We start from the raw sequence: 16,148 nt of genomic DNA, 5'->3' as shown, positions 1-16,148 counted from the left end.
GGGTGGTGAAACACTGGAATGGGTTGCCCAGAGAGGTGGTGGAGGCCCCATCCCTGGAAACATTCAAGGCCAGGTTGGATGGGGCTCTGAGCAGCCTGATCTAGTTAGCAGTGCCCCTGCTCACTGCAGGGGGATTGGACTAGATCACCTCTAGGGGTCCCTTCCAACCCCAAACATTCTATGATTCTATGATTCTATGATATCTAAAATTGGCTTTCTCAGCATTGTTTATTTCAGGAAATGTGGCTGGCATTTGCAAATGCAACTGCAGATACACAGTTCTTTGACATTTGTAAAATATACACATGCTTATATACAAATATGTATATATCTGCCTTGAAAAAGTCACCACCCTATTGAATAGCAAATGTCTCCTGTCATCTGTAGCATCTCTGCCCCAGCACAGATCAAGGTAGATCTCTTTGAGAGTAACTCAATTTCTTTGAGGTTTGTAGGTGAGAGAGTTCGCAGTCCTCAACCCCACAGCCCCCTGTTCAACAATCCACAGCTCTTCCCAGCCTCTGTCACCTCCTGCCTGTGCACGACCAGAATGGCAGTGTCTTGGGTGCTGCATGTCATTCCTCATGGTCACTTGCCCAGGAATCACTGAGGGGAACTGCAATCAGCTGCATGATAAAACCTAAAGCTGTCTGTTGCCAGTAACTTCTGCGTGAACATTTCCACACATGTTCACAGGGCTGATGTAGCTCCATGCACAAAAAGGTCTTTCTATAGGAAGAAGTGGTATGAATTGTAATTCAGAGTAGTTCAGGGTTTTGCTACAGTTTGTAGCTCAACTTCTTGTAAATAAATGCAAGACTGTAAATTAGGAGTTTGAGATCTGAAGTTTTCTTTTAAAGGAATTATAGTTATTTTTCCTACATATTTATATTCATCAGATTTAAGATGCAAATCCAGACAGTCTGGTAAAGATTAAGGAAAATCCCAGGCATGTACAAGTGACTCTTGCCTTTGAAGAAATTATGCTTTAAAAACTTGTAAAATAAAGGCAGGAGTTATGAAAGATCTGAAAGGGAGATAAAGACTGCTGCTTCAAGATATAAACTGCTTTTTTCTGCACTGGGCTGGGTATGTTTCCTATATTCCTCTTGCTAATGATGGAGATGATATGGCAGGGAAAAAGAACACTGGGTTTAGTAGCTTACCAACAGGAATGTCAAATACTGAAAAACAAGCCTGAAAATTCAACAGTAAGAAAACAGTCAGCTGATTGTTGGGAGTCCTGAACCCTTTATTTCTTATGTCTTTATATCTGACAGTGCTAAATACACTGCTTTCTGGATAAAGGAAGATAACCTGATCTGGTTTTCAAGCAGCAGATTTTATCATTTTGTTTATGTAAATAAATTGTTCTTAGTATGCTGTAATGTTGAAACGTGTCTACTTTTTTAACAGGAATATGTTCCCAGAAAACCTTGTCCAGGCCTGTTTTCAACAGGTAGGTTTGAACATTCCTCGTTGCTACTCTAGTTTTCTTTGGTAGCTACAAATTGCTCTTCTTCTATGTCCCCCAAAACTATGTCAGCTAAAAAGACTTTTTTTTAAAGCTTCTTGGTTTCATTTCTGATATGATAAACTCTTATAACAGCTATTAAGTCCTTGATCATCCCTTGCAAAAAGACACTGTTTAGGAACCGGGTGCAGAAACCAGGCAGTGTATAAAACAAGGTTTTTCCTTTTGGGACAGGCGGAGTTAGAAGAACCATGTCATGAGGATCTATTTCCTTGTTCTTAAAAAGCCTCAGTGTGTGATGAAATCTGTGTAACTTAGCCTTCACACCTTATGTCCGTTGTCAGACCTGATGATCCATCTTAAGGAAAAGGCAGCCAATTGGTAGAGACATCTTTCAGAAAAAGTGAGTTTTGCAAGATAAAAGAGGAAACTGCTGTCTATAGATCAGAATTACTTCAGATTCAGTCATCTTTATCTGTAAATATATCATCTGTTGTGATGCTCTCTGCCTACCAGTTTATCTGAGGTTTGTATGTGAGGTAGTTAACCTTTCCCAGGAAATTATGTTAACTGTCCTGCTGTGCACAGCACCAAATGTATTTCCAGTTTATAAAACTCCTTCATCTACTTTTTGTCATATGTTAATTACTGTCGCCCAACACTAAGGGGACAGACAGGTTCTTTTAGGGATCCTTGGCAGAATGATGACAGAACTAAATCATAGTTACAATTCAAGCTTTATTTTCTTAACAGGATATTATGGATAGTATAGGACAGCATTTATAATCAGAATAGCACAGGATTTCTATAAACAGAATCAGCATAGTACAAGTTTTTAACAGCACCACTTAGCTTCTGGTTTCTAATCACCTGACCCTCTGCAGGTCAAATCTGAATACTTGGTTTGCTGTATCAACATAACAATCATAATCTAGACTCAAAAAACATATAAAAGAATATGAGTCGCTCCCTCAGTCCTCAGAGGAAGCAGACGATGGTGGAGGTGTCTCTGGCCACCAGGTGGGTCATGGGTCTGACTGCCCAGCAGCAGCTCCGATCCAAGTTCCCACCTGGGACTCATAACTGCTTGGATTTATGGACAGTGCTGTGGGTGATGTTACACTCCTGTGTTCCGTGGTGGGGTCATCAACACCACCTGGGTGGCTGGGTGCCTGGGACCTTCAGGGCTGGTAGGGAGGGGAGTCATCAGCCTGGCACCCAGGAATCTTGAGGCTGGTAGAGAGGGAAGAAGAAATCTGTTTGGTTCACCAACTTGGTGCACAGGACCTTCAGGGCCTGATAATATGGGGAAAGGGGACTAATAAGTGACCAGCTCGGCTACAGGGAATGGCTGTTTGCCTTATATAGTGGCATTAGTTATGCTAACGACATTACCAGGGGTCTGGTTGTATCGGGTGCATCTGCTCTACAGACGTCTCCTGGGGTGCCTGCCAGCAATTCTCTCCAGACTGCTTGTCCCAGCAAAAAGTCCCCATGCCATTGTCAGGAGCTATATCTCATCCCCAGCAGGACTGCACCAGGTCCATAGGGCACCCAGGAGCCTGGGGAGCAGAATTCATAGCACTTTATCTGTGGATCACTTGTTTGGTCTTCAGCATCTGAAGAACAGAACCGTGATGCCTCACATGAATTGGGAAGGAACGTGTTTGTTTGTGTTTGCTACCTTCCAAGTCATATTGGTTCATTTTTTCCTTATTTTTATTTGGCACAGGCTATGCCTTTGTTCATTCTTCAGTTTCCTCATGCTTCTAAATAAGCTCTTCTATTTTTTTAAAAACTTTTCCAGTATAAAACCAAACGTGAAAAAGTTGAAGCTACAACGGACGTGGATAAAAATAGCTCCATGTTCACAGAAGAACCTGTTACAACTGCTACAACAGCAGAGGCTGCAGAGGTGTGACCTTTATTGTTGTATTACTTCGTAATATATGAGTGGGGAGAACAAATATAGATTAAATTTGGTTTAGCTGATGTGGTTAATGATTGTGAAAAGGAAGGAAATGGCACATAGATAGGTTTTAACAAGGGCACAAAACTTAATAAGTAAATGCTAGAGGTGATTATGAGGATCTTCAAGCAGATTTAAGAACACCAGAGGACTCCATTGGTAATTAAGCAGTCCAAAGATGGATTATGTGGGAAAATAATACATTCATATACTCCATTAAATGTATATGGTAATGAATTGTTAATTTGCTGAGAAATTGCAAAAAACAGTCACTGTGGAAAAGCTAGATATATATCAGCACGAGGTGTTTGAGCACCAATGAGGTAACTGTAAGGACTGCAATAAGAAAGGAATGGAAAATGGTAGTAATTTTTTTTAATGGAAAGCAAAACAATGGAAGGCATTTGTTAATTAATAGTTTGTTACTCTGCAAAAAAACTGTAAAGAGACAAAAGTGAAAAAGAGGTTTAACAAGCCTCTGATCAGAGCTGTGGAAAGCTTATGGGTGTTGATGTTTTTTAAAACCTAGAATTACACTGGAGGAGAGGGAGAAAGGAATTCAGTAGAATATGAACACAGAACTGTGAGCAGTACCAAATCAATATCCATTTTATTATATTTCTTCCAAATTTCATCTCATAGTAATGAGAGCATGGGAACATGATCTATATGAAAAGACATGAATTAAATCCTGAAGCAGGATGTAGTGAGGAATTGCACCTTTTCCTTCATATGTTCATACTGCACAAACACAGAGGAGTGTGTGAATACCTACCTGTTTAGTAGGATTTTTATGTTACATGCAACCAATTCTGCTACAAATTATGCAATTTGACTGATTTCAACAGTAGATTTTAAACTTCGGGCAAAATTGGACACTGTTGTCCTAGTTCTTATATAATGGACTATTTATCTTAAATCTGGAGAAACTCTCTGCTCAGAAATAACCACAAGGATTCCAGATCAGCTGTGTTTTGTTGTCCTTAGTAGGGAGTAACTCTCAAGTATGTTGAAGGCATGACTGTGGATGACCTAGACCTTGCCATACTTTGTGTCAGAAGTCTATGGAAAGGGCAACATAAATTAAGGGGTGCTTTATCCCCTACTAGGATTTGCTAAATTTAAAATATAAAGCTTTCAAAGACAATTTAGTTCTACCTTCATTCCTGAGCTTGTCTGAACTTCTGGCACTGCCAGAAAGAGTGACTGGGGAAGAGCTCCGTGTCTTTTCAAAGAAAGATCTAAATGTGTTTTCATTTTACAACTCTTTAAAGTAAATTCCGTGTTTTCAGGTAGTAACTTTTTTCTCTTGAATCTGATCTATAGAACAAAACCCAAGAATACAAAATTGTGGGCATGTATTCCGACGGCATCAACGTGCTGGGGTTGATTGTCTTCTGTCTTGTTTTTGGAATGGTTATTGGGAAAATGGGAGAGAAAGGACAAGTGCTGGTGGATTTTTTCAATGCACTGAACGAAGCCACAATGAGAATAGTTCAGATAATTATGTGGTAAGTCCAAGAACATACTAGCATTTTCTAATAACTTCTTTAAGTGGATTTAGTCATTGAAGAGGTAGGAGCAGACTCATACTTCATGTTTGCTTTTGCATAGTGCTTTGCATACCAGCAAAAAACTTTAAAAGAAAGGCTGGTAAAAAGTTTCCTTTCTATAGAATTTGATCCTTTTGAGGAAATTGGAGACAGGGCTTCTGCTTACTATATACTAAAGAAACATAGGACAATGGGACTAAAGTCCTATTGGTACACAAGAAACATGAGTTTTTCACACATTCTTGCTAGGGGTTTATTGCAAACCAGTACAACTGCACTGATGATTTGAGGACTGTGGAAGCATTACTACCCATATGCTGTTCTCAGGTTTGAATACCGTTCCCTGATAGCATTATGTTCACAGGATAGCTGTCCTTGGAGCTAAGTTCCTTGAGAAATATAAATTAATGTACAAGCCATAGCACAGAGAAAAAATCTGAAATGGTATGCAAAATACAACTTATCATCATTTGCCTTCTGCTAATAAGTTTTGTGAGACAACATTGTCACAATATTCTCATAATATTCTCAGACAGGAAAAACAATTTTAAAATGTAGCAACTCACCTGATAGTGTTTGGCTAGACTTCACAGCTATTCACAGAGCTTTTGTCCATACAGATCACAATTACAGGATCGGGACTATAAGCACACACAATCCTTTCCAGAGTTTGGTCCTACATGTGGGGTGCCTTGTGCCATTTACTACAATACTCTGCTCATGACTACGTGTTTCACACAAACAGTATTTATCAGGACCTTTCTTCCATCCCAGCATACTGAGATGCCTGTAGAACAGTAAAATTGTCCAGGCTGTCTTCTTGCTGTCTTTAAAGAAAGGTAAATTAGTTTTTGCAGCTTGTCCTGTGCTAGGCAGCTGGTTCAGTCCTCAGCTGAGTTAAAGCCCCATGAAATACGCTGCCTCACACTGCAGCAAATTACCACTAACGAGACGCAAGAGTTAGCCTGTGCCACAGATACGGGATCCTACCCATAAGCTGACTATCCATTGTCTTGCATGTGCCTCAAGCTGTAGCAACAGGCTCCCTGTCCTTCTACAGATGTGGGAGCTGTTGCCTTGAATAAGGTAAAGTTTGATGCTGGCAGTGTGAGGAATTAGTTCTGCTTTCAGCAAGTTCAGGGCTCAGAAGGAACAAGGTACTATTTTATTTGTGAGATAGCACACACACATTTTAGAAATTTATAGTTTAAAATGGATACATATATATATTCACAAATCTATTAGTTAATTTATTTTACTCAAAGCTCCAAAGTGGCAACTTGTCTCTGTGACAGCCTGTTCTCTGGTACCAAAGGGAATGCAGTGGAGCTGGTGCTAGCATAAGTCCTGATTTTTGCCTTGAATTTTCCATAGGCAGTAGCCCATGTAGCTGTTGATGTCAGTAAGGTTGTGTAAGTTTAGTGGGGGATGAGGACCCCTCCATCAAGCAACACACTGATCAGTGTACTATCCCACCATACTAAAATCACTCTTACTCTGTGCAGGTGACCCACATATAGCCCTCAGTGCTGCAGGGCACCTTTCCCATCTGCGTGTGATTGCATAATGCACAGTAGTGGTCTCAGCCCTGCAAACTTCCACCTCCAAGTAAGCTTATGGCTATGCATAAACATTTGCTGCAGTAGGGCAAAGCCCACACTCCTTGCCAACTTCTGTGTATTCTGTGATGCCAGGTCATACAATACCTGTTAGACTATGCATAGGGTTTCATTTACTCTGATTTTCTAATCTTTTTTCTTCACCTCTATTGTAGCCTGGCTGCAAGTAAATAAAGTCAGTTATATAATAGAAGGTAGAAAAAAAAAATCTCCAGTTGTGTAATAGAATATAAAAAAATTCTTCCATCTGTTGTCAAAAGTTACACTGTGTGAGAAATTATTCTGTGGTGAGCATGCAATATTTCTGAGAATGCATTTTTAATTGCTTTATTTTTGCTTTCTAGGTATATGCCAGTTGGTATTGTGTTTTTAATTGCTGGGAAGATAATAGAAGTTGAGGACTGGGAAATCTTTCGTAAACTGGGTCTTTATATGGCTACAGTACTAAGTGGGTATGTCATTTCTGAATTTGTGCAGTTTTTAGAGCTCAGTTGGTTACAGCTCAATTATTCACTACACCCAACCTCTTCTGGGTCAGAGACAAAAATTCTTGCCAGTGAAAATTATGTGAGGATGTTCTGAATGCATGTTTTGCTGAATGCTTGTTTTGTTTTAAAGTCATTCAAAAAAAAAAAAAGCAAAGGCTGCTCTTGTTTCATTGTTTCATCTTCTCAGTTTGGTTCTGAAACAGATAATATCGTATTTTTGAGAGTAGTAATGCTTCTGTTAACAACACCAAAGGGGAAACTGATCCCTTCCCTCCTGAGTGCAGAGCAGGCAGCTGACATCGACAGAAGCCCTGGGGATTGCACTGTTTGTTAGTTACTCCTTCAAGGCTAAGGTAGCTGGTGAAGCTGCAAAAGCAGCAGTTGCTGTCTGAATAACTTAGCCAAGCATCAAAACATTTTTTTGATTAATTTTCTAGACCCTTGGCTGTGTAGAACAGCCTGGGGTGGAGGAGGCTACACCTGCGCAATGTGGAGCCTTGCAGATGTGGAGCCTTAGAAGGGGCAACTTAACTGCTCCAAGTGATAGAGGTTATAATACTAGATCATTATATATATCTCTGAAGGCTATCCTACAAAGAACCCTTTTGACAGATAAATGGGTATTACAGACCCAATAAGTTAAATGCATTTAAATTTCTATTTCCAATTCAGTGAAGCATAACTTCTTGGCTGTCTTGGCTCATTGCCTTAGCATCCTCTCCTGTAATTCCTTCAGTATACTAAGGATTTATTCATGTTTTGTCTAGAGGCTAGATACAAAGTTGTTCAAGAACTTCTTTCCCCCCACTTTATGCATATGCATGCTAGTCTTCAGATGTCATTCACACACTTTCTGACAACCAAGCAGAGAGAAGGGTAATATATTAGTCTTAAATTCAAACTTCTCTATAAATAGTCAAGAAGGATATTTTTTTTCATTAATCTTTGCTAGATAATTGTATTTATTTCAAAGTTGTTTTATTTTACATGTAAGCCTGTATGTTTGGACTAGCTGTTCAAAAATCATTTGAGATATAATGACTTTCTAAGTAAAAATTACAACTCCAGAAATAGCACTGAATCTTGACTTTTTCAAAATGTTACAGAGATGAGTACAAGTTATGTTTGTCTAATGCATAATGCAGTTTTTTGTGAGTTTCCATTTAGACTTGGAAAAGAAATCAAATTTTTAAGGGATGCAAAGGTTGCTGTTTAGCAAGAGACTGTAAATCAAGAGACCAATATTTTCTATCTAAATTATATGAGACCATGACCACAAGTAACATAGAAGTCTTTTATAGAATGACACCATATTGCTTCTGCAGGTTTCCTGTTAACTTCAGTTAATTCAGAGGAGAAATATGTTGGATGGATTATTACTGCCTTTTGACTTCAGTTTTAGGTCAGGCAGCAAGTTTTACAATTTCAGATCTGCTAGCAAGTTTTATGACTGCTTACCTATTAATGGTTACTGTTTGTACTGTAACAGGGCATATCTTCCTTAAGATGTGTGTGAAGACACAGTGCCTTCTCCAGCGTACTCCGACTGCAAAGTAAACTACCACCACATATAGCCTCCCATTTAGCTAATAACCAATGGCTTGACAGGCACAACAATTTTAACTACATTCCCATATGCCATCAAAAAGATTGTGTATAGTGAAGGTGCCCACCTTTACATCCTTGGAGAGGAAAAGTCTCTGTTCCACTGAAGTCCCTTGTACATGCCACAATTTTCCCTGATGAGTGCTAGGGGTGGATCTCTGCAGCATTTCTGCCTCCTACGGGGTGGCCCACAGTGGGTGATGCTCATAGTGTTGTGGAGAAATTCTCTGCGAAACTGACCATCAGGGAGGGCATGTTGTAATCAGATCACAGGAGCAAAGATGACAATGTGCACAGAAGGCTATAGGCTGCAGGGAGAAGGTGCTTGCTCTACATTTTCCAGCATGCAAGAATACCCTTTTTCCCACCTCTTGGCAAACAGAAGTTGTGTTCTTTCTTTGTTTTGGTTTCTTAAACACTGCTGTTCCCACCATCTTTTTGGTTTTCATCCTTATTTGCTTGACCTTGTCTGTTTGCAGTGTGTTCTGTTCATCAGCGTCCTCTGTAGCTGTCTCTCTGTCATCCTCAATTTAAGCTTAATCCTGAGAATTACAGGTTATCTTAAACATATTTATTGTATTCCCTATCAAGAAAAATGTGCAAGAGGATGAGGGCTGGTGTGTCTTACCCTCCTTTTCCTTTCCTTTAACCTCCTGCTCCAGCTCATCTTCTGTCTGACCTTCTTCCCAGCTTTATTATTCATGACCTCTCACATTCTCAGCCCTACCAGGTCTCACCCACCGTTGTCTGCAACCCGTCTCAGTCTTGTGTCTCATTCAGGTCACCATGAGGGAACAGATTTCCCTCGGTTCCTCTGTTCCCATTCATCACTAACTATGTTCAGCCCCTCACTTTGGGGACATTAGCAGTCACAGAAGAGGAAAATCAAAGTAGGAGGCATAATACAAGTGCCGGAGAACTCACAGCCTGAGGTGGAAAAAAGAAAGGAAGCTGCAGCAAGCAGACTCTCTCTTGCTTGCACCTTTGTCTCTTCTGAAAGCAGCAAGGCAGCTGCATCTCTGGAAGCTGTAAGGAATGCCAGTTTGGGATTCTGAGGGACAAGATTCTTCCTATCTTAAAATTGAACGCTACTGGCATTTCTCTTTTCAGTTGCTGATTATGATTTTTGGTATAAATTTTTCTGCTGCTTGCTGTGAGTTGCATTTCATACATGAAAATAAGTATTAGCTTGAATTTGTTTTATGAAAACTAGTAGTAGCAAAGCAGATATGCACAAATATTTTATTTTGGATAATGCCATGCCACTAAAAAAGTGCAGATCTAAATTTTTCAAAATAACTATTTGGAAGTCAGTATGCTTATAGATGTAGACATACTTGAAATGTTTATTCTCATCAACACTTTGTTAAGGCACCCAAGAACAACCATACTACTTTGTGGTTTTTTCTATATGTTTTGCAGAATTCAGTTTGTTCTCAGGCACCATTGTGTAAATTGTCAGGTTTCTTTCTAGAGGCCTTTACAAAATTTTATCAATACATGTTGTGTGCTCTTCACTTTGTGTGCTATTTACATTCTACTAATAAATCACTTGTTCACATACAGAATGAAAACTATAATGCTTTTAAAAAGATAATTTTTCCAAGGAAACAAATAGGTTTTGTGGGCAATTTTTGCTTCTGTTGTGGATTTCTGTACTGTGGCTACTGCTCTCTTAATTGCCTATTTTTGTCAGAACAAATGGTACCATGATTTATTGCTATCTTTATCAGCTGCTCTGAAGTCATAAAGCCCTATTACAACACAGTAACGTTTACAAGAACATATTGTGAGGGCAGAATAAAAATCCCAAGGTCATACATGACAACAGTCCTGGGTTTTATGTTTCCAGGCTATGATAATTTCTTTTCGCAATAACCTGATGCTGCTATGATTGCTTGTGACCTTGGAACACAGGAAATCTTTCACAGAGCCTTCACATACATTTCATGTCAAATATACTCACAAGGGGCTGTTTGCCTCTAATCTTAATGCCCACAATGCTCTGCATTCATATGCATTCAGGGTTAATGCACGATGTTCAAAATGAATGCACGAGTTGAAGAATGAATTTGTCCTTGAGACCCACCCAAATATCCAGGCAAGTAACACCTGAGCAGCTAAAGTCAAGAGGACAATTTCATCTTTCGCATATCAACACACTTAATTTTAAAAACTAATAGTTTCAAAAGACAGTATTTCAGCATCTTAGAACATTAAAGATGGTAAGACTACCTGTATCTCGTTTGTATGTCTGCAATACCTCACTACATTTTAGTTGTAGACCTAAACTCACACAGTTCTACACGAAGTATGTATGGATTTTTTTTTTATAGGATCATGTTTGAAGTTTCTGCAGAAAGGTGTGGACTTCATCTGTCCCTGCCTGGGAACCATATTTACCTGTAATTCCAAAACATTTTCTATAATGAAGGCAGATAGAAAAATCATTTGGTGTGTTTTTCTGATTTGTCTCTAGTCTGCATTGTAAGGATTTGGCAGGAGCGTGGAGTGTTTTACAGTATTTCAAATCACCCTCTGCATATCAGTTTAAATATTATTATTACTTTAGTTTTCTTATCTTCATCAGTTTAAAATTATTTCCAATATATTAGTTAATTCTTGCTCTACTTTGGAAATCTCTCTCTCCCTTCCAAAAGAAAGTGTAGAAGAGCATTAGTCTGTGTTTTTTCTAAGACGGTATACTCTCTAGATTCTATTTTGCCATCTTACTGAAACAAGGCAATGAGATGGATCCATTTGTTTAATGAGTCCATTTTATTTTGCAGACTTGCAATCCATTCCACTATCATTCTGCCACTGATCTACTTAATAATAGTAAGGAAGAATCCTTTTCGGTTTGCCATGGGCATGGCTCAGGCACTTCTGACAGCCCTCATGATTTCTTCCAGGTAAAGAAAAGAAACATTTGTTTTCTGTAATGTTCTTAGTAGTAACTGTCTGTGCTCTGATTTTACCTGTACTTTGTTGCATACTCTGATATCACCCAGACAATTCTAAATCCCCTGCAGGTTGACACTACTTTTGCCACTATTTCCGTAGTACCCAAAAGGGCACTGTGGATTGTGCTGGCCTTACACCAAATGAGAGTCTGCCCCTCACAGGAGGAGGCAGTTCTTTGCCACTCAGGTCATCAGTCACATGCTTGTTTAAATTGTTTAAGTTTTAAGTTTAAACTTAAATTTTAAGTTGTTGCACTGCTTCTGTGGCTACGTGCATCATGACGATTTTACCATGTAATTTTAAGGATAACTAAGACTTGGTTATTTCTTTCCATAATTAGAAGAGAGAACAAAAGTTACTTTGCTTTAAAAGCCAACTCCCACTTTCATGTGCAGCCTTCATGCCTGTCTTAGATCTCCATTTAAATTTTAGAGCAGATCAGGCTCTGAGGAAAAGAAAGGGTAAGGAAAATGGTATGCTGTTGCCTGCGCTTACGTTGCGTGTTTATCTATGTGCCAGTTCAGCAACTTTGCCTGTCACCTTCCGCTGTGCAGAAGAAAAAAACTTCATTGACAAAAGAATTACCAGGTTCGTTCTTCCAGTTGGAGCTACCATCAACATGGACGGCACAGCTCTTTATGAAGCAGTAGCAGCTGTATTTATTGCACAACTGAATGACTTAGAACTGGATATTGGCCAAATAGTTACCATTAGGTAAGACTAAAGCCATCACATGCATTTTGTTGGAGGTGGTTTTTTTAATGGATGGTACATTAACTTTGGATACCCCATGGGAAAGCTCAAACTATCATTCACAGCACAGGAAGTAATAGAAGCATTCTCACTTCTTGGTCTGAGGCCCTGCCTATGCAACCTGATGCGGAGGTGGGATGAGCCAGGACATGCAGCCAGTATACAGCATCATTCTGGAAATTGCTAATTATTCTTCCCTGCAAACACTTGCAAACCCAACTTGGTCTTCGTGTCTGATCTGTCCAGTTTGCTTGTTAGTCATGCATTGCCTGTTACTCTGCAGTGTAACCATAACAGTATCTACAGATGACTTGTCCCATAAACTTGTCACCAGACTCTGAGTAGATACTGTTGAAGAGGAAAAATGGAACATTTGGGCTTCTTTCTTGCAGTTAAATAAGCCTATTTGTGCCAGAAAATAGTGTTTCTGTGAGAAGCATGTATTCTGAATGCCTTTTCTGGGTTTTATTTGGGATTTAGTGTCACAGCTACAGCAGCCAGCATTGGGGCTGCAGGCGTCCCCCAAGCCGGACTTGTCACCATGGTGATTGTACTGAGCGCCGTCGGCCTGCCTGCCGAAGATGTTACCCTGATCATTGCAGTTGACTGGCTTCTGTAAGTTTAAAGTGCTTGATATTTAATTATTTTTCCTTTTTTTTAATGTTTACACAAGTTGTGTGGGAACATCTGGATCTGAGAAAGAAAGTGACGAAATCATTTAGGACTGTTGCAGGAACTGGACAAAAACTCTTCTTATGGCCAGGCTTGTTCAACACAGAATTGAATGCAGGCTTTAATTCTGAGAGAAGTCCTACTGCATGGGATGGCAGTGAATAACCTCACATCCAGAGGTGCTATCAACGTTAAAATAGTGGCCACATCATTAATAAATCATGAGCATAGTACTCAGGAAAGACAAATTTGACAGTACCAAGGAGTGCTTCTGGAGTGTCAGATGCCACCATATTATGCTAAATTCATACGCTATTCATAAAAATCAAATGCAGCCACAAGCAGAACATCTCAGCTGTTTTCCACAAAGCACATAAAATCCATACACTGGTGAAGAGGTAGTGGAGCACAACATGAACTAAGCAAAGCTGGTCCTGGACTCCACAAGCACAAATGTGGTGGGCTGTACATGGGTCTGTGCTGCCAGCATTACTTCAATAGGGCTGTTCTTCACTGAGAGTTTTTTAAAGACCCAGCCACTTGATCAACAAGTACTCACGTGCAAACTTGGAAACTATCCCTTATGCCTGATCCCACCCATCTCACCTCAGCGCACATCAAAACCCCTCAGTCCCATTAAGCAGCTCTTTCTGGAGAGAAGCATTTTCACCAGAAACCTCTTTTCTGTTCAGCTTACACCAAGGTGTTTCTATGCTACTTTTGCAAAAGCGCAAAGGATCACAGAGTGTGTTCTGGAGTTCAGAAGGACATCAGCATTCAGTTTTCCCAGGATTCACTGGGAAGGAGTAATAGGATTCACAAGTTAAGGAGTATAACTTTAGTTTGTGATACAGTTTTTTTGCCTCCTGATCTGTGCAAGCTTTAGTGCTTAGACCAAGGTCTTGTTCACCTGCAGTAACTCAGCATGGATGATACTTCATTGGTATCCATGCAGAGACCTTAATCATTTCATAGTCTCTGCACGTCTTCTTCTTAGGCTTACGTTTACACTCAAGGTAAATGCATTCCTGTTCTTCCCCCACCCTTTCCAATCATTTTCTTGAAGGATATCTGGCAGCAACCTGTGTATTTCACAAGATATATATAATGTATTTGATCATATAACTCAGTTTTGCAGAGTTTGTAGAGAGAAATGGCAGTCTCCAGAAAACTAGGGATGTTGAATGGATCCAAAAATCAGTTCAGTTTCTGTATAAGCATAATTGCGCCAAACAAAACAGCTCCAGCCACAAGTACATTCTCCCCATCAACTGTCTGCAACAGGGTCCAATAGGTTTCCTGCTGTGCTCCACAGTTGTTTTGTTTTCTCCAGCTCTCTTCTTTTCCCAGTGGGCATACAGTTTTGTTAAGGGTGGTGAAGATCGGTACAAACCACTGCCTCAGAGCAGGTTTCTGAAGAAGAGTGTAAGAACAAAACAAGCATGTATTGGTTCTTTTCCCAAAGTACTCTCCTAGCCTCTTGCAAATTGCGGTTCACAGAGTTCCTGAGCTAGAGGTGGTTTTTATTTTAACAGTTCTCAATAGATTTCTTCTTCTTCCCTGAATGCCTCATTGCTTTTGGGACCCATGTAAACTTTTAGATTTCCACAGGTCCTGTGGAGAGAAATTCCACAATCTAACAATGTGTTGCGCAGAGACATGTTTCATTTTGTCTGTTTTAATCTATGTCCTAATAATTTTCTCTGATGTTCTCTAATTATTTTATGGGAGTGTGAGAGAGAGAGAACAGTAATTCACTGTTTCTTGTAGTAATCGTGATTTTACTTATCTGATCTCGTCTCCACTTCCAAAGTCCACAGTTCATGTGATTCCTAGGCACAACACAAATATATGGAAGCTACCTGTGCCACCATGAAACAGACAGAGCTGTTTCTGATTCTAACAGAGATGTTTTTCAGATTAGGATGTCCTGCTGTGTAAAGCAAATTAAAGATTAATTTCATGTACCAGGGATCATGGGCAGTGCATTTTGCACCTCAGCAGATGGAATGCGCATCATGATGCCACGTAGATTATTAACACTTTTGCCTTTTGTACTTATTGCCTAAAATGTATTATTTTGCAACCTGCTAGTAGTGGCTCATTAACAGTTTTCTAGTTAATTCTGAACTTAAATAGGCTTGAGGAGTACTTCCATGTCTTTAATGAAGAATACAAAAATTTTGAGAATAGAAATATTGTGAAAGATGCGTTTCCAATGTTTTACCCCTCTGCCTTCCTTTTTTTTCTTCCTTTCCACATGGAGAAGACATGGGCATTTTTTAGCATTGGAGTTCAGCAGTTGTAGTAAAAGAATATATATATATGAGACACACCCAGTCACTTCACTGTTGTTTTTGCAGTTCCTTCTATTTGTGAATATATCCACCTCAATATCTCTGCACAGACGAGCAACTCATTCTGCCACAAAGCCCTTGCAGTACTGTGTAGCTGAAAAGAAAAACAGGGAAGCATGACTTTCCACTGTCCCTCCCTTACTTCCACACCCATTTTCAAACTTTGCTCTACTGCATGGTTTTGTTGCTCCTCTGCCAAGTAGGGGCAGATTTTTAAAGCCTGCAAGTCACATTTCTGTTGGGAGAAAAATCAACAACACGGAAGTAACATTTAAGTGACCTGTTTAATATAACTTTGTACTTCAACCCTTTAACAATGAGAAGCTAACAGAAGGTAGCCTTTCCCATTCCCAGGGTTTGGGCCAGATACTGAAGGTACTGGGTATCTAGCCAGAGGGCTAGCCGCTCCTCTGGCTGAGGAGATGACTGTTAGAAAGGCAAAAGGCACAATGCTGACTCTTTGGCTGCCACCCCACAGTTTCTCCTCCCAACAACAGCAGTCTCAACAGAAAGAGAACCAGCTGTGTAGCGTACTTTAGGGCCTGAGCAGTGATCCCTACAACATTTTGTAAGGCTGTGCATGGCAGAGCAGTTACTACTTTAACAGACTAGTGGCATGACCACCAGTTTTGCACACCCTGTACAAAGTAAGTTGTCGTGAAAGTGACTCCAGGTTTCTTCAAATATGTGGCGG

At 39.9% G+C, this 16,148-nt stretch overlaps 1 protein-coding gene across 1 annotated transcript in view; it reads left to right on the top strand.

The window, feature by feature from the left end:
* The window catches only part of SLC1A1 (solute carrier family 1 member 1), a 39,745-nt gene that overhangs the window by 22,023 nt on the left and 1,574 nt on the right, over positions 1–16,148 (top strand). Inside the window, exons 4-10 of the mRNA XM_009635846.2 lie at positions 1,417–1,459; positions 3,282–3,389; positions 4,770–4,954; positions 6,960–7,067; positions 11,498–11,620; positions 12,192–12,386; positions 12,906–13,040. Coding sequence (XP_009634141.2) covers positions 1,417–1,459; positions 3,282–3,389; positions 4,770–4,954; positions 6,960–7,067; positions 11,498–11,620; positions 12,192–12,386; positions 12,906–13,040 — 897 coding nt within the window. The remainder of the gene's footprint in view (positions 1–1,416; positions 1,460–3,281; positions 3,390–4,769; positions 4,955–6,959; positions 7,068–11,497; positions 11,621–12,191; positions 12,387–12,905; positions 13,041–16,148) is intronic.

Source organism: Egretta garzetta, unplaced genomic scaffold, assembly GCF_000687185.1.
Source record: "Egretta garzetta isolate BGI_Z169 unplaced genomic scaffold, ASM68718v1 scaffold963, whole genome shotgun sequence".
NCBI lineage: Eukaryota > Metazoa > Chordata > Aves > Pelecaniformes > Ardeidae > Egretta > Egretta garzetta.
This window is presented reverse-complemented; position numbering and strand designations above follow the sequence as displayed.